The sequence below is a fragment of the Dendrobates tinctorius genome, unplaced genomic scaffold, assembly GCF_039654945.1.
Source record: "Dendrobates tinctorius isolate UK_male_01 unplaced genomic scaffold, ASM3965494v1 ptg000030l, whole genome shotgun sequence".
In the NCBI taxonomy this organism is placed as follows: Eukaryota; Metazoa; Chordata; class Amphibia; order Anura; family Dendrobatidae; genus Dendrobates; species Dendrobates tinctorius.
Genome location: NW_027361698.1, coordinates 25,104,665 through 25,123,552, shown reverse-complemented (window position 1 = coordinate 25,123,552; position 18,888 = coordinate 25,104,665). Strand labels below are relative to the sequence as shown.

Here is an 18,888-nt window from a genome sequence, read left to right as displayed (position 1 = left end):
GTGGGCTGGGCGCCCTCAGTATGGTTTGTGGAGAAAGGCATATCTGGTTTCTGACTGGTTTCCTTGGCGACGTTTTAACGGGCCAGGATTGGCTGGAGAAATTTGGCGGTTTTTCTGTGCTTATAAAAAACCCTGCACTGGCAGTTTTTACCTCAGACAACATTTTTCTGAAGAAAGAAGATTCCCCCCCCCCTCCCTAATTTTCAGATTATCTGTCGTGATGTTTTATTGTGGGAAAATCACCCGTTAAGGGGCGGATTGTTTCTCTGGTATGGTAATATTGGATAATTTTATGGAATTATTTATTTAACGGTTTGTTTATTCATTATTAACCCAAAATAAACGCACGGCCACTTTTCTGCCATTATTAAAGTGTGTGGTGTCATTTATTTACTGATATCGGTCCTGTAGGGCCATGAACAAAACAGCAGGTGAAGAATCGGTTTATTTATTTTTTTACGCTGTTCCTTGTGTGGTGTAGGTGATTAAGCGACTTTATTCTTCGGGTCGGTGCGATTACAGCGTTACCAGATTTAGATCGGGTTTTTATGTTTGGCTGCTCTCACACACTAAATGACTTTTTTTTTTTTTTTTTTTGCAAACCTTCACCATATTTTGAGAGCTATAATTTTTCCATATTTCGGCCCACAGTCATGTGAGGGTTTGTATTTTGCGGGACGAGTTGATGTTTTTATTGGTACCATTTTGAGACCTATGGCATTTTTTGATCACTTTCTATTCTGATTTTTGGAAGGCAGAAAGAGCAAAAACCAGCAACTAAGGAATTTTCTTGTGTGTTATGTGTCGCGGGTGGTAAAATTCATAAGACAGTTGTATTCTTCGGGTCAGTACGATTACTGCGATACCTCATTTGTATAGGTTTTTTTTGTTTTGGTGCTTTTACACAATAAAAGATTAGTTTATACAAATACTTATTTTGCATAATTTTATTCTGAGAGCTATAGCTTTTTTATTTTTCCGCTGATGGAGCTGTATGATGGCTCTTTTTTTGCGGGACAAGATGACGTTTTCAGCGGTACCAGGTTTATTTAGGGTATGTGCACACGCTGCGGATTCTGCTGCAGATCCGCAGCAGATTTGGCCCTGCGGGTCCGCAGCAGATTCTGCTGCATTGTACCGTACCTTTATTTCCTATGGAAATAAACGCAGTGCACATGCTGCGGATTTTTCCGCGCGGATTTGCTGCTGGTTACAATCCGCAGCATGTCAATACTTTGTGCGGATTCCGCTGCGGTTTCCTACCTTCACCATTGTGAGGTGAGAAACCGCAGGCTAATCCGCAGATAAACCGCAGGACTTTTGTCCTCTTGTCAACAAAATCCGCACAACCTAAAAACTACTTGTGCACTTACCCTTTATATTTGTCTTTTTAATCACGTTTTTTCCGCTTTTTGTTTGGCGATATGATGATAAAGCATTGTTTTTTGCCTATTTAATTTTTGTATGGTGATATGACCTGTTATATGACCTCCATACTGTCTACGATTATCAGCTATAACCGCCACACTATCCCCCCCCTTATGAACCATGGCCTATTCCACAGTTGTCCCCTCTCTAATTTTCCATTGCACTTTCTATATCTTCACACTGTCCCCCCACTATCCTAACCCCTCTCCATATTGGGTCTCCAGTTCACACTGTCCTTTCTCCATATCCATTCTGTGCTCCTTTTCACACTATGCTGATATACTTCCCACTACGTAGCCCTCTTCAAAATGTAACCACTCCTCACACTGTCCCCCCTACACAGTATGATGCTGACCACAGCTGCCCATACAGGATGATATCCACAACAACCCCCCGATATATAGTGTAGTAACCACCAGTGACCCCATATATAGTATGATGATCACCACAGACCAAACAACCCCCATGTATACTATGATGATCCCCTCAACACCCCATATAATATTATGACCCACAAACAGCAACCCAAACAGTATGATCATCACCACAGGCCCCTATTCAGTATGGTCACCACATCCCCCGGTATACTGCCCTCCACAGCTCCATATACACTTTGGTCACCACAGCTCCTCATATACTTTACTGCCCCCCACTCCCCACACACACACATCCCCCTCATTTCATGGTCCCCGCACAGCCCTTCAGTTTATTCCCCACCATCAGCACAGCTTCTTAGTTTATTTCCCGCCATCTGCATCTCCTCAGTTTATTTCCCCATCTGCGCCTCCCTGCATTTTATTCCCGCTCCTCTGTTCATCCCTTCATTTTATTCCCCCTCCTCTAAGTAGCCCCTCATTTTATCTCCTCTCTGCAAAGCCCCTCATCTCATTTTATTCCCCCTCATCAGCACAGCCCCTCCCCCTGAAAAGTAATACAAGAATTGTAGAAAAAAAACAAACAAATCACTTTATTTCAAGACTCATAGCCTCTCCATTTTTGAGGATCTGGGGCTGGGCCACACGTATACCACAAGTATTAAACCCACAAGACACGGATCTCTCTGGTACTGTTTTTCCAGTACCGGAAATATCGGGACGTGTGAAAAAGCTATAAGGCTGTGTACCAATGGTTTTAGGTGACTTTATGATGCTACGTAATTTTGTTGCATCAAAACAAAAACGCAGCGTCTTACAGTTCCAGCAAAGTGGATGGGATTTATATAAATCTCATGTCCATTGGGCTTTTTTTTTTTTTTTTTTCCTTGACGTAAACTGAGCTGAGGTGCTGGATTCAGATCCGCAACATGTCAATTTCTTTTGTGTGTATGATGAGCTAATGGGTGAAGAAAATCTGTAACGTGGAAAGCTCATTGTAGTCTTGGGGCTGTCCATTTTTGATTCCCTTGTATTATTTAGTAAATGGCCAGACAATAGGCCTGTGTGACCCTTACCTAAGGGACATGAATCTGTTTGAATTTTGTGTTGTCCAGCTATCCCGCGAATTGGGATGTGTATACAGGAGTGTTTTTCAGTCATCAGCACAAAAAGGAATGACATCCGGTGTGAAGGAGAATGATGTTATGAATAAATCATTCCCATCTCCTGAGCATCATTATAGTAATCAGACCCCAAGCTGAGACGTCTCAGTCACCCAGCATGTACACCTTAAAGATGCACAAACAGGTGGCATATTTGGTGTGGATTTGTCGATGCAGATTTTCAGATTCAAATACGCAATATAACATAGTACCAGCATTGTGGATGAGAATTTAAGAGATCTACACCATATTATGCTTCAGATTTCACCCTTCACAATGCAAAATGCTAAAGCAGATCTGTAGCATTTCCACAACATGGGGCAAGATTCATCAAGACTGATGTTTTGTACTCCAAACTTGCGTAATTGTGCGCTGCAGTAAGATGCATGCGCTCCTTAATGAATTTGGCACATCTTCCAACTGCCAAGCGTCACATCCAGAAGTGTTACTCCAGTCATCGATGGGTCGTTCACTTCTACTATAATTCCCACCACTGCATGAATTGCTTTGGTGAACTTGGTCCCTTGCCATCAGATCAGACTCACCCATTCAACTTGGAAAGCAGTAAGGCTGTGTGCACACGATGCAGATTTGCAGCGGTTCCGCAGCAGATTTTACCGCGCAGAAACGTTGCATATCCGCATTGTGATATACAGTAGCCTTTAAATCGCGCGGTTTTCCTGCGGTACAAAATCCGCAGCATGTTACTTCTTTTGTGCGGTTTTCCATCTCCCCTGTCACCAAATCCGCAGGGGGAAAACCACAGTGGAAAACCGCACAAAAACCGCAGGAAAAACGGAAGAAATCCGCAGGAAAAATGCAGGTCATTTGACCTGCGAATTTCTTCCATTCTGCGCGGAAAAGGTCCGTCTGCACTCAGCCTAAATGGTCTTGTAAATTATGAATAGCTGCTGCTGTAAAAAAAAATAAATAAAGAAAAATGGACTGAACACGGATAACGTGAGGGGAAAAAGTCACCTGAGTTTTCTGACTTTTTTTCTTTTTGTATAAATCAGACGTGTGCCAGCAAACGGACAGCACACTGACCCATGGTATTCAACAGGGCTATTCAAATGAGCGATGTTTCTCTGTCCGACTCAGAGCATGCATTACTATTTTCCAAGTCTTGGACAAGACTCGTCCATTCATGTCTATGGGTGCTTAAAAAGGAAAAGTGTATGTATGGGCATATACAGTGCCTACAAGTAGTATTCAACCCCCTGCAGATTTAGCAGGTTTACACATTCGGAATTAACTTGGCATTGTGACATTTGGACTGTAGATCAGCCTGGAAGTGTGAAATGCACTGCAGCAAAAAATAATGTTATTTCTTTGTTTAATTTTTTTTTAAATTGTGAAAAGTTTATTCAGAGGGTCATTTATTATTCAACCCCTCAAACCACCAGAGTTCTGTTTGGTTCCCCTAAAGTATTAGGAAGTATTTCAGGCACAAAGAACAATGAGCTTCACATGTTTGGATTAATTATCTCTTTTTCCAGCCTTTTCTGACTATTTAAGACCCTCCCCAAACTTGTGAACAGCACTCATACATGGTCAACATGGGAAAGACAAAGGAGCATTCCAAGGCCATCAGAGACAAGATCGTGGAGGGTCACAAGGCTGGCAAGGGGTACAAAACCCTTTCCAAGAAGTTGGGCCTACCTGTCTCCACTGTTGGGAGCATCATCCGGAAGTGGAAGGCTTATGGAACTACTGTTAGCCTTCCACGGCCTGGACAGCCTTTGAAAGTTTCCTCCCGTGCCGAGGCCAGGCTTGTCCGAAGAGTCAAGGCTAACCCAAGGACAACAAGGAAGGAGCTCCGGGAAGATCTCATGGCAGTGGGGACATTGGTTTCAGTCAATACCATAAGTAACGTACTCCACCGCAATGGTCTCCGTTCCAGACGAGCCCGTAAGGTACCTTTACTTTCAAAGCGTCATGTCAAGGCTCGTCTACAGTTTGCTCATGATCACTTGGAGGACTCTGAGACAGACTGGTTCAAGGTTCTCTGGTCTGATGAGACCAAGATCGAGATCTTTGGTGCCAACCACACATGTGACGTTTGGAGACTGGATGGCACTGCATACGACCCCAAGAATACCATCCCTACAGTCAAGCAAGGTGGTGGCAGCATCATGCTGTGGGGCTGTTTCTCAGCCAAGGGGCCTGGCCATCTGGTCCGCATCCATGGGAAGATGGATAGCACGGCCTACCTGGAGATTTTGACCAAGAACCTCCGCTCCTCCATCAAGAATCTTAAGATGGGTCGTCATTTCATCTTCCAACAAGACAACGACCCAAAGCACACAGCCAAGAAAACCAAGGCCTGGTTCGAGAGGGAAAAAATCAAGGTGTTGCAGTGGCCTAGTCAGTCTCCTGACCTTAACCCAATTGAAAACTTGTGGAAGGAGCTCAAGATTAAAGTGCACATGAGACACCCAAAGAACCTAGATAACTTGGAGAAGATCTGCATGGAGGAGTGGGCCAAGATATCTCCAGAGACCTGTGCCGGCCTAATCAGGTCTTATAAAAGACGATTATTAGCTGTAATTGCAAACAAGAGCTATTCCACAAAATATTAAACCTAGGGGTTGAATAATAATTGACCCACACTTTTATGTTTAAAATGTATTAAAATTTAACTGAGCCACATAATTTTTTGTTTTTTTAAGATTTATGCATCTGTTAATAAATCCTGCTCTTGTTTGAAGTTTGAAGGCTCTAACTTATTTGCATCTTATCAAACCTGCTAAATCTGCAGGGGGTTGAATACTCCTTGTAGGCACTGTATATGTATATATAATATATATAGCTGAGTGTATGTATGTGTGTATGTATCAAGCTATATCCACTCCACAGAGCCCCGCCCACTTCGCATAGCCACAGGGAAAGTGCCCCTGGTCCAGGGACATCCAACAACAGTTGTGACACACAGCTTGGCCTCACATACATTGCACACACAGCTCTGCTGCAGGGACCCTCTGATCCCAAGTATACAGGGTACCTATACTCCTCCATCCCCCCCCCAGTGATGTGATATAAGACCCTATTCTGTGACACGAGCTAATACTTCTACTCCAGCACCAGTACAGCCCTATGTGACTCCTCCTCCCAATACGTGACTGGTCACATGGTTGTGACATCACAGGTCCTTCAGCTGCTCAGGATCTTGCATCTACCGAGAGTTCAGGTAGGGAAGACAGGAAAAAAGCAGCAGGCGGTGCCATCCTCTCCGGTAGCAGTGATGGCCCCTCTCCAGAGTTTCACTCTGTCTGCGCTGCTTGCCGCCGCCAATTTGCTGATTGGGACATAAAGCCCAGAAACTCTTCGGACCCGAGATTGGATCTGTGCACCAGCTGCTGGCCTGGCAGGAAGGAGGAAAGAAGAAACCCACCACACACAGGCAGAGCCCCTGCTGTCAGTCTCCGCTGGAGAAGAGCAGCGACATGAACACCAACATCATGTACGCCAGCAGGAAGAGGCGCAAACCCGTGCAGAAGGCGAAAGTCACACCCGTGCCCTAATAGGGGTTAATGACAATGACTTGAGAGCCGCAGAGGGTCACTGCTGGCAGGAAGGAGACGGGACAGTGCTGTCATGGAAGGGACAGGGCGGCGCTGTCTGCCCTTTGACACTGCCTGCCGCTGTGTGTATATAAAAGCTGTGATGCAGAAAAATGCTGTGTATACAGGAGGAGCGTGAGGTGCAGGAGGAGGCTGTGTAAAAAGGAGCATGAGATGCAGGAGGAATGCCGCCGTTATTTGTTAAAACTAACCACACTTAGTTACTATGCCCAGGCAACGCCGGCATCTTCAGCTAGTCTATTATAAAGCTAGGAAACTGTATTTGATCATGTACATTTTTTGATGTAGAACTATGAAAACAGATTGTACAGATGTCACACAGACATTGAAAAACGGACATGTAGATATCACAAGGATGAAAATTGTCCGAGCTTTCTGGAGGAAATGCAGACAATTATTTATTTATTTTTTTTCTTCTCCATGTTCTCATCTGCAGCCCGCCTAAAGTGAGGAACTATTTGGATCTTTATCCACATATTCCTAATTGGATGAGTCAGGACTGTAGGATGTTAATCTGTTCTGTCATCACAATATGGTGTCCTATTTTAGAGCAACGGATTCTAATGACCCTACTGTCCAACAGCTGTGTCAAATGGCACAAATATATTGTTTTCTTTGGTTAATTGCGTCCAAGACTGCATATGACACTCCTAGTTATGAGGATCTTGGAGTTAACAAAGGGAATCTGTCAGCAGGTTTTTTTCTACCTCATCTGAGTGCAGCATGACGTAGACAAAGAGAACCTGAATCCAATTATGTATCAATTGGATTACTGGGTGCAGCCGTTCTGACACAATCAGAGCTTTTAATTTTAGCAATACAGCAGAGCTGAGAATGCTGCCTCCGCCCACACCAGGCTGTATAATGTCTATAGACAGTGAGGTGCCTATCACAGGAGGGGCGTGTCCGACTAGCATGCCCGCCACTGCTGTGTCCCAGCAATAATAAACTCCTGATGCTGAAACAATCATTGCAAGCAAACAAAACCATGGAGCTTGATAAGAGAGGCATTGCAGAAATCTACAGCATGCTTTCTTAAGATTACATAACATGAACCTGGTGACAGATTCTCTTTAATACTCAGCAGCTGGTGGGAGGAGGCGAGGGGAGAGCTTAAGGCCATAATTTTATTGTCAGTGGTTTACATCCATCTACAGATTTCTGCTTTTCTGACCTGAACATTTCTACGCTTAATGGAGCATTGATCTCTATGATGACCTGCTATTAATAAGAAATGCAGCTGCCACTTTCAGATCTTACACCCATGTGAAGAACAGTCTTGTGACCCGTCTGGTGAGGCAGTTAAAAATCTAGAGACCCCCAACACTCTTAGCTATTTTTCTATTAATTAATAAAATGTAAACAATCCAATGCTTAAATAGAAAACGTTCTAATTCCGCATGTGACCCAGAAATGTCTGTGATAAATGTAAATGAAATTCTGTGTGGCCCTGCAGGGCTAGTTCCAGTCGTGAGAGTGTTGGCTTTCTTTCCACATAAAGCCAAGCACAAAGCGTAGCTGGATCTGTCAGTGCCTGGCGGGCCCAATTGACTGCACTGCTAGTTTTCCTGTCACATTTGATAGATTCTGTGACAGCCGCTCCAAAATCCTCCACCATGCAAAACAGAGGTGATTTAAGAAATCAATTTCGCAGGAGATTATTTTTTAATTCTCTCATGTAATTGAGTTATGGTATGTGTTTGTTTTTTTTCCCTTTGTGATGTAAAGCCAAGTGCACATCTTACAATTGGGGAAAAAATGTTCACTACACTTCAGACAATTTGCTAGATAATATTTATACAACTTTTAGTCCTATTAGTAAGGCAACCCTAATTTCATGGGGGCCACTTCCTAAATACTGAACCATGTAACACGTTTATCCAGGTGTCTATTTGTCCCCAGGTATGTGGGGAGTAAGGCAATATTCTAGTTAAAAAAAAAAAAATTATATATATATATATATATATATATATATATATATATATATATATATATATATATATATATATATATATTTTATATAACAGTACATTAAAATCAGAAAAGGTGCAGAATTTTGAAATAGGGACTGAGATATGCTTAATTCTCATATCTGGAATAATTATCTCTGGAAATTACAACATACGGTAGATTAATACCATAAATTATATATCAACAATGCAAATAGGCAGTTTAATTAAAGTGCTTGAAAAATTCCTAAACACAATCTGTTATTCCTTTGCAATGGTTTTTAGGAATTTTGGTAAGAAATATTCGATGAGTGCTAGCACCTAAATTAGCCAATATATAATTGATGAACCAAGTAAGAAATCATTAGACAAGTTTATCTCTGTGTATGAAATCAATTATAACAAAACCTCACATAACAAACAGCTGCACTTGTTGCAGTGGACCTAGAAACCATCCAGATTTTTATCAATGGTGTTTGTTACACCTACTTTGTTATCAATAGTAAGATGGAGATATTTGCAGTAAATATGGGCAATTGAGCCATTTCATTTCGTCTCGCAGTGTACCATAATGGAGTCTCATCCCACTGCCCTGACGCGCACATTTCACCCAGCTTCTTTGACTCCATTACATCTTACCATTGATAACAGATGCAAGTCTTGGTCCCTCTTTCAGAATTCTGCACCTTTTCTGATTTTTTTTAATGTAATTTTTTTACTGTTTATATTACTATTTTTTTTTTTTTTATAACTAGAATATTGTTCCACTTCCTATGTACCTGGGGACAAATAGACAGGTGAGTAAATGTGTTGCATAATTTCATAGATAATTTTGTTTTTGTCCAACACCCCTAAAAATAACACAAAAGCACCATCCATTAGTTGTCTTCCGTCCTAATTTAAAGTCTAATTTACTTTCTTCTGCCTATTGCCAAGTGTAATCATCTCTAGGAGCTGAAACACCAAGACAGATTACAATACGTAGAGTTGTTTAAACTTGTAATCATACCATAAAGGCGGCCTTTTAGTTCAGGTCAAGCAAGGCATCGGAGGAGCATTGCATGTTGGGAAAGGATGCTCCTGCACTTAAAGTGCTGGCAGAATGCTGATATCCTTCATTGGGATAACCCATTAAAAAAAGATCAGTGGCAGATTAGAGCGTCAGATAAGGTAAGTTCCAAGTCATAATAAACAGGTATTTGCACCAACTTGTAGTGGGGGATGAGGGCAGCAAGAACAAGCTTGTGAAAGGACATGGACACTGTATTTGATATTATATTAAATAGCAGCCTGTGCTTTTTCCATAACTCAAAAACAAAGTGTCTTAACAAACCCCACCCAGTTGTATGTCAACAGAATATGTTTGGCATTATGTGAGTACATTATAGTATATGCATAAATCATGTCTAAGGCCATGTGCCCACGATCCAGAAAAGCAGCGCTTTGGATGCAGCACATGTTCGCTGCATCCAAGCCCTGCCTTCTGTTGAACGCTGGTGAATCTGCATGTGTTCACTGCATAAATTTGCAGCGTCAAACCCGCAGCAACTGTGGATGGTGGGCACGTTCCCCAAGACTGATGTATGGCAAAAACCTGGGTGAACAAAGCCTAGGAGTGTATGGTTGAATATTTTGTCCTGAATAAGTCATAGCAATTTTATAAAGCTGTACAACAAGGTTTGTTAGAATATATACTCCTCATTATTGAAATTGCTAAACTAAGAAGGAAAAGTCATTGAATTATGAAAATCACTGGATCGGTAGATGGTAGCATTTTTTTAGGCCTTGTGGCCTGGTGATATCGTGTTCAAAATGGCTCCTGGGACACTTTCACGTTCCCTTAGGAAAACATCAAGCCTGCGTTGCTCACATGGTCTTCAGACCTATCGTTGCGTCCAAGACAAAAGCAGGACTCATTGCTGAAGAGGATAGACCTCCATTCCCACCTCCATTGCCTTCTGGCTCCATACCTTCATAGCTTTTGAGTGGTGACATGAGGGCCATGGAACACCTGTAGCTGGACATCTGGCTTGTAGCCAAACACCTTCTGCTGGTTTGTGTAGACAATGTTTGACGCTTTAGGCTTGGTATATAGTGTCACTTGCAGTACAATATGGATCACAATATGGACATTTTTTTTTAATCTGATGAGACTACGTTGAAAACTCTATGCAGAGACGTTCACAAGGGTATCGCACACTCGTCCTGCTACCGGGATAATGGGGTTTACACTAACAGCTTGGCTTTACATTGGTAAAAAACTGGTTCCACAACCAAATGAAAGTTTCTGAAAACCTGTTTTTCAAGTTGACAATACCAGGCTGCACGTTGTTTGTGCCACTGCAATATCCGACTTGTGTCCCATTGAGTATATATGGGATGTCATTGGCCAGCAATTACAAAGGGAGCTGCCAGCGGCTTACCTTGATGACTTGTGTGTTTATAGTACATTGTGCTGTCCAAGATAAATATGGACAGCACACAGATGTGTGAATGTAGCTTAAGGCCTGTTTTTCTGACATGGCATTAGGGTCAGGTGTTCTTGATGGTACTGAGAGTCTTCATCTATTTAATATTACAGTTTAATGGTTAGTTTCATTACAGAAATAATATCACAATGTGATGTTTACAGGTTAGTATTGGTTTTTATAATTTGTTTCACTTCTGCAGGCATGGTTTATTTTTTTTTCCAGCTTTATGAACATTCCTATAACAGCCCTTTGAATTATGTCCCCAGGCCTCCGCTCTCATGCCGCGTGTGTCCACTGTGAAATGACAGCTGCGTCTTAAGGCAGAGTGGCCTAAAGGCCTAGGCAAAGAATGTAGGCTAACAGATCCTAATTAGATTTTCCTCCGATGCATTGGTGAATCATCATGTGATGGTAATGCTCTGAGTCATACGACTTTGATCTGCAAATTCCAAGCCAAGGATTAAATAGAATCACACAGAGACTCTGTTACCAAAGCTTAGAGCCTTAGAAATCATTTTAATATCTACAAGCCTCGATTTATGAATTAATAAGCACCATTGATTGAGTTAAAAAATACCAATATCCATGCACTTTATGTACATGCTCAGTAGTGAGGCAGGGCTGTGGAGTCGGAGTCATGGAAATTGTGGAGTCAGTCAGTGGTTTGACTTTCCAACTCCACAGCCCTATTTCTAATTAATTATTAGAAGGGTCTGATTCTACTCTTATCACTTGTCATACATTAGTGATATTTCTGATCCCTTATTTAAAGGGAATCTGTCACCTATTTTTTCAACTATAAGCTACGGCCACCGTCATCAGGAGCTTACCTACAGCATTCTGTAATGCTGTAGATAAGCCCCGATGTAACCTGAAAGAGAAGAAAAGAGCCGTGATGGGAAGTAAAGAAGAGGACGTCATTGCTAGAAGATGGGAGGCACCGGACCGCAACACCCATCGAACCCGGACCGCCCTTGGGTGAGTATAATATAGCTCGTTTTTCTTCTCTTTCAGGTTACATCTGGGGTTTATCTACAGATTCCCTTTAAAAATGCTGGGTTCAATATACATTATTAATTATTATTATTATTATCTAATATATAAAGCTCGTGTGTGTGTGTGTGTCCGGGATTGGCATCCGCACGGTCGCAGCTACAGCCACAAAATTTGGCACATTCACACATCTGGACCCCGAGAGTGTCCTAAGCTATGTTGTGAAGTGAAATTTTAACCCCGCGCGTTCCAATTCACCAAACAATTTTGCCCCTGTCTTTCATAATGGGGGGAAAAAAAGTGTGTATCAAGCCCCGCCCCTCATTATGATGTCATAATGGTTGCCATGGCGACGCTGATGTCGTCATAGGTTGCAAGCCCTGCCGCTCATTATGATGTCATAATGGTTGACTATGGGATGGAGGATGTGTGATGGGTATATGGGCACTGGACTATGGGATGGAGGATATGTATGACTGGTATATGGGCACGGGACTATGCGATGGCGGATATGTATGATGGGTATATGGGCACGGGACTATGGAATGGAGGATATGTATGATGGGTATATGGGCATGGGACTATGAGATGAAGGATGTGTGATGGGTATATGGGCTCTCGACTATGGGATGGCGAATATGTATGATGGGCATATGGGCATGGGACTATGGGATGTAGGATGTGTGATGGGTATATGGGCACGGGCCTATGGGATCGTGGATATGTATGATGGGTATGTGGGCACGGGACTATGGGATGGAGGATAATTATAATTTGCTATAACTAACCACAGTTAGTTACTATGCCCAGGCAGCGCCGGGCTCTTCAGCTAGTTAATTTATATAGCACCATTGATTCTATGGTGTTGTACATGAGAAGGGGGTTACAGACAAATTACAGATATCACTTACAGTATACAAACTTACAATGACAGACTGATACAGAGGGGAGAGGACCCTGCCCTTTCGGGCTTACATGCTACAGGATGGTGGGGAAGGAGACAGTAGGTTGGTGGGTTGCAGCAGTTCTGGTGTTGGTTGACGTGATATCTCCAGTAGTGGTGAGAGAGGAGGTAGCGGGGTCATTGAAGGCTGTAGGCTTTGTTGAAGAGGTGGGTTTTCAGGTTCCGGCTGAAGGATCCAAATGTGGTTGATAGTTGGACTTGTTGGGGCAAAGAATTACAGAGGATGGGGGCAATTCGGGAGATGTCTTGGAGGCGGTTGGGTGAGGAGCGAATAAGTGTGGAGGAGAGAAGGAGGTTTTGGAAGAACCGGAGATTACGTGAGTGAAGGTATCTGGAGATTAGTTCAGAGAAATATAGGGGAGACAGGATATAGATGGCCTTGTAGGTCAGTATTAGTAATTTGAACTGGATACGCTGAGGGAATGGGAGCCAGTGAAGAGATTTTCAGAGGGGAGAAGCTGAGGAGTAGCGAGGAGAGAGATAAATTAGTTGAGGATGGACTGGAGAGGTGCGAGGGTTTTGGCAGGGAGACCACAGAAAAGGATGTTGCAGTAGTCGAGGTGGGAGAGGCATGCAAAGCATTTTAGTAGATTGAGAGTTGAGGAAAGGAATGATTCTGGAAATATTTTTGAGCTGGAGGCGACAGGAGGTAGAAAGAGCTTGGATGTGCGGCTTGAAGGACAGGGCAGAGTCTAAGGTTACTCCGAGGCAGCGGACTTCCGGTACAGGGGAAGGCTGATGTCATTAATTGCTATAGCTAGGTCGGGTAAGAAAGATCTGTGAGATGGAGGAAAGATGATGAGTTCAGATTTGTCCACATTGACCTTGAGGGAGCGAGAGGAGAAGGAGGAGGATATGGCTGATAGACACTCTGGGATTCTGGACAGCAGAGAGGTAACGTCTGGGGCAGAGGTAGATCTGAGTGTCATCAGCATAAAGGTGGTACTGCAATCCGTGGGACTTTGAGTTGCCCCAGGCCAAGTGTATAGATTGAGAAGAGTAGGGGTCCTAAAACAGAGCCATGGGGGACTCCAACAGAGAGAGGGTGGGATGAGGAGTTAGAGTGGGAGACGCTGAATGTGCGGTTGGAAAGGTATGAGGAGATCCAGGATAGGGCGAGGTCTTTGATGCCAAAGGAGGAGAGGATCTGTAGTAGAAGAAAGTGATCAACTGTGTCGAATGCAGAGGACAGGTCTAGAAGCAGGAGTATAGAGTATTGTCCATTTGATTTGTCTGTAAGTAGGTCATTAGTAATTTTGGTCAGAGCTGTCTCAGTGGAGTGATGGGGGCGGAAACCAGATTGTAGATTGTCAAAGAGCAAGTTAGATGATAGGTGGGTTGAAAGTTCAGCATGGACGTGCTGCTCCAGGAGTTTGGAAGCGAATGGGAGCAACGACATTGGGCGATGGCTGGACATAGCAGTTGGGTTGAGGGTTGGCTTTTTAAGGATAGGCGTGATTATGGCATGTTTTACAGCAGAAGGGAAGGTACCGGACGTTAGTGATATGTTGAAGAGGTGGGTTAGGGATTGGATAAGTGTGGTGATGGGATGGGGTCGAGTGCACAGGTTGTGAGGTGCGATTTGGAGAAGAGACAATTAAGCTCCCCTTCAGTGATGTTGGAGAGTGAGGTTATAGGGTTTGGGCATTGGTCTGGTATACAAAGGGGTTGTGGTGGTTGAATGATGAAGACTTGCCTTGTTTGGTCAATCTTATTTTTGAAGTGTGTGGCAAAGTCCTTCAAAATTCATATTCATTAGTGAACTGTGCAATCTTCTTATAGCTAGTTATATGCTAGTATATTGCTGATCTTACAGTTGTGGCCAAAAGTATTGACACGCCTGCAATTCTGTCAGATAATACTCCGTTTCTTCCTGAAAATGATTGCAAACACAAATTCTTTGGTATTATCTTCATTTAATTTGTCTTAAATGAAAAAAACACAAAAGAGAATGAAGCAAAAAGCAAAACATTGATCATTTCACACAAAACTCCAAAAATGGGCCAGACAAAAGTATTGGCACCCTCAGCCTAATACTTGGTTGCACAACCTTTAGCCAAAATAACTGCGACTAACCGCTTCCGGTAACCATCAATGAGTTTCTTACAATGCTCTGCTGGAATTTTAGACCATTCTTCTTTGGCAAACTGCTCCAGGTCCCTGATATTTGAAGGGTGCCTTCTCCAAACTGCCATTTTTAGATCTCTCCACAGGTGTTCTATGGGATTCAGGTCTGGACTCATTGCTGGCCACCTTAGAAGTCTCCAGTGCTTTCTCTCAAACCATTTTCTAGTGCTTTTTGAAGTGTGTTTTGGGTCATTGTCCTGCTGGAAGACCCATGACCACTGAGGGAGACCCAGCTTTCTCACACTGGGCCCTACATTATGCTGCAAAATTTGTTGGTAGTCTTCAGACTTCATAATGTCAAGCAGTCCAGTGCCAGAGGCAGCAAAGCAACCCCAAAATATCAGGGAACCTCCGCCATGTTTGACTGTAGGGACCGTGTTCTTTTCTTTGAATGCCTCTTTTTTTCTCCTGCAAACTCTGTTGATGCCTTTGCCCAAAAAGCTCTACTTTTGTCTCATCTGCCCAGAGAACATTCTTCCAAAACGTTTTAGGCTTTTTCAGGTAAGTTTTAGCAAACTCCAGCCTGGCTTTTTTATGTCTCGGGGTAAGCAGTGGGGTCTTCCTGGGTCTCCTACCATACAGTCCCTTTTCATTCAGACGCCGACGAATAGTACGGGTTGACACTGTTGTACCCTCGGACTGCAGGGCAGCTTGAACTTGTTTGGATGTTAGTCGAGGTTCTTTATCCAACATCCGCACAATCTTGCGTTGAAATCTCTTGTCAATTTTTCTTTTCCGTCCACATCTAGGGAGTTTAGCCACAGTGCCATGGGCTTTAAACTTCTTGATGACACTGCGCACGGTAGACACAGGAACATTCAGGTCTTTGGAGATGGACTTGTAGCCTTGAGATTGCTCATGCTTCCTCACAATTTGGTTTCTCAAGTCCTCAGACAGTTCTTTGGTCTTCTTTCTTTTCTCCATGCTCAATGTGGTACACACAAGGACACAGGACAGAGGGTGAGTCAACTTTAATCCATGTCAACTGGCTGCAAGTGTGATTTAGTTATTGCCAACACCTGTTAGGTGCCACAGGTACGTTACAGGTGCTTTTAATTACACAAATTAGAGAAGCATCACATGATTTTTCGAACAGTGCCAATACTTTTGTCCACCCTCTTTTTTATGTTTGGTGTGGAATTATATCCAATTTGGCTTTAGGACAATTCTTTTTGTGTTTTTTCATTTAAGACAAATTAAATGAAGATAATAATACCAAAGAATTTGTTTGCAATCATTTTCAGAAGAAACTGAGTATTATCTGACAAAATTGCAGGGGTGTCAGTACTTTTGGCCACAACTGTATTTTGTTAGAACCAGCTCTTTCCAATTAAGAATTTAGATAATCCCACACACATTCTAGTCCGTCATGTAAACTAATATTGCCAAAAGTCTTTCATCCGACATTTCCTGACTGACTTGTATGGTTTCTCCCCAGGCTGTTATGTGATGTTATCTCATGTGAGCCCTACAGCCTGGGGCCACTGATGGGTTGCAGTCTTCCACCAGGTGGCATTTTGTGTGACAGAACTGTGAAGGCTGTAACTCGGGGCAACATACTTGTTGCGTTTTAACTTTTTGGGGTCACTGTAGCATTTAAGAAGTGATTGTCCTGTGGTGAACATCTTCTTTTAGCCTCTGATATGACATATGTCAGACTCCCCGTTTGGTGTGGGCTCTGGTGCCGAACCTGCATTTTTGTGGGTACATGACAGCTGATCTCTAAAGCTGACATGTGCCCACAACAGCTTCGGGTGGAATCGCAATCCACCCGGGGCTGTTAACTAGTTAATTGCTGCTGTCAGTCTCTGACAGCAGGCATTTGACTCGTGCTTACAGGAAGAGCGTCACTGGCTCCACCCATCGGTGTCCTTGGCACATGATTGCAGGTCACCGACGGGTCAGCATGACATCCAGAGGTCTGCAGCAGAGCTCTGTGGTTGTCATTGCCACCCCGTGATCGTCGCTTATAGCAAGTGAGCATTTCTGTACACGCGGTGATCTGATCATCGCTTGTGTGTAGCAAAAGCTATCGAAGTACTGCAGATTCTAGTCTCCCATGAAGACTATTGAAGCATACAGAAATTTTAAAAAAAGTTTTTAAAAATATTAGAAAAATAAAAAAATATGAATGTTCAAATCACCCCCCATTCAAAATAAAACCATAAAAAAATCAAATTTACACATATTTGGTATCGCTGCGTTCAGAATCGACTGATCTATCAATATGAAAAAAGTATTAACCTGATTGCTAAACGGCGTAACGAAAAAAAACAAAACGCCAAAATTAAGTTTTTTTTTGATCGCCGCTATATTGAAATAAAATGCAATAACGGGGGATCAAAAGGTCGTCTCTACACCAAAATGTTATCAATACAAACGTTAGCTCTGTGCCAAAAAATAAACCATCACAGCCTCAGATCATGATAAATGGAGAAACTACAGGTCTCAGAAAATAGCGCTTTTTTTCTTAAACAAATTTTTTTTTAATCAAAAAAATTAGAAGGGACCTATACATGATTGGTGTCTGTGAACTCGTAATGACCAGGAGAATCGTAGTGGCAGGTCAGTTTTAGCTTTTAGTGAACATGGCAAAAAAACAACTGTGGGATTGCACTTTTTTTTGCAATTTCACCGCACTTGGAATTTTTTTTGTTATCCAGTACACGATCTATTAAAACCAATGGTGTCACTCAAAAGTACAACTTGTCCAAAAAATAAAGTTATGGCTCTGGGAAGAAGGGGAGTGAAAAACGAACACTGAAAATTGCCTGGGGGTTAAGATTAGATTTTGGTGTTCACATATCTGCTTGAGCTAATATTTGCTAAAGGGTGTCAAAACTGTTTCCTTATTTTGAGTGAGGAATAAGGAGAAATTACTGGCTTATAAGCAGTTTTTGCCTTGACATGATATTACTCATCTGTTTTGTTTTTTTTCATAGGATTTTGCATTGTGTATGGCTTTTTTTATGTAGATGATGAATGCACAAACTATTTTTTTCATTGTTCTACTTTATATAGTGTCTAGCGTTGTCTCATATATTACTGCAGCAAGTACATTGCATTCTTTTCATATATTCACAATGTCTCCTGGCAAAACCCTATTGCCTTATTGAACTATCTATATGCATCTACTTCCCCTTGTCTGTGGCCTTCTGTGCAAGGAGTTTTTTGTCTCACTTGCTGATAATAAAATCTGCGTAGAGGGAGATCCTGAGGTCCTATTGATGACAGCCATGTTTATTTCTCACCAGCTGCTCAGACAGCCACTTTCCTGAAGATAAGTAATGTTGGAGCTGTGTCTTTGGCATTATAATCTATGTTAATTGGGAGTAATCACTGCCAACTAAATTGTGGTTAACATTATTCAAAGAGGATTGTCATGAGGCTGAGCTCTTTAAGGCTATGTGCACACACTGCGGATTCTGCTGCGGATCCGCTGCAGATTTGGCCTCTGCAGATCCGCAGCAGTTCTGCAGACAGTGTACAGTACAATGTAAGTCTGTGATTTACAGTCTGCTGTGCACATGCTGCGGATTTTCAACTGTGGAAAAGCTGGGGTTTTGAATCCGCAGAAAGAATTGACATGTCAATTCTTTCTGTGGATTCCGCTGCGGTGTGCCACCTATTCCATTGTCCAGGTGTCAAACCGCAGGCCCATCTGCAGGTAAAACCGCAGGTCATTTTACCTGCGGATCCGCAGATGTGAATCCGCAGCGTGTGCACATAGCCTAATAGTTCTCCAAGATCCATGCATGAGCACCGCTTGTGCATCCCTTTAGGCTGTGTGCCCACGTTGCGTTTTTTTAAGCGTTTCCACTGCATTTTTGCCGCT

At 42.7% G+C, this 18,888-nt stretch overlaps 1 protein-coding gene across 2 annotated transcripts in view; it reads left to right on the top strand.

The window, feature by feature from the left end:
* MCUB (mitochondrial calcium uniporter dominant negative subunit beta) overlaps window positions 1-18,888 on the top strand; it is a 157,070-nt gene that overhangs the window by 30,408 nt on the left and 107,774 nt on the right. Inside the window, exon 2 of one of the 2 annotated variants that reach the window (XM_073571972.1) lies at window positions 9,254-9,295. The exons of the other annotated variant lie outside the window; for it this stretch is intronic. Coding sequence (XP_073428073.1) covers window positions 9,254-9,295 — 42 coding nt within the window. The remainder of the gene's footprint in view (window positions 1-9,253; window positions 9,296-18,888) is intronic. 2 annotated transcript variants of the gene reach the window in all.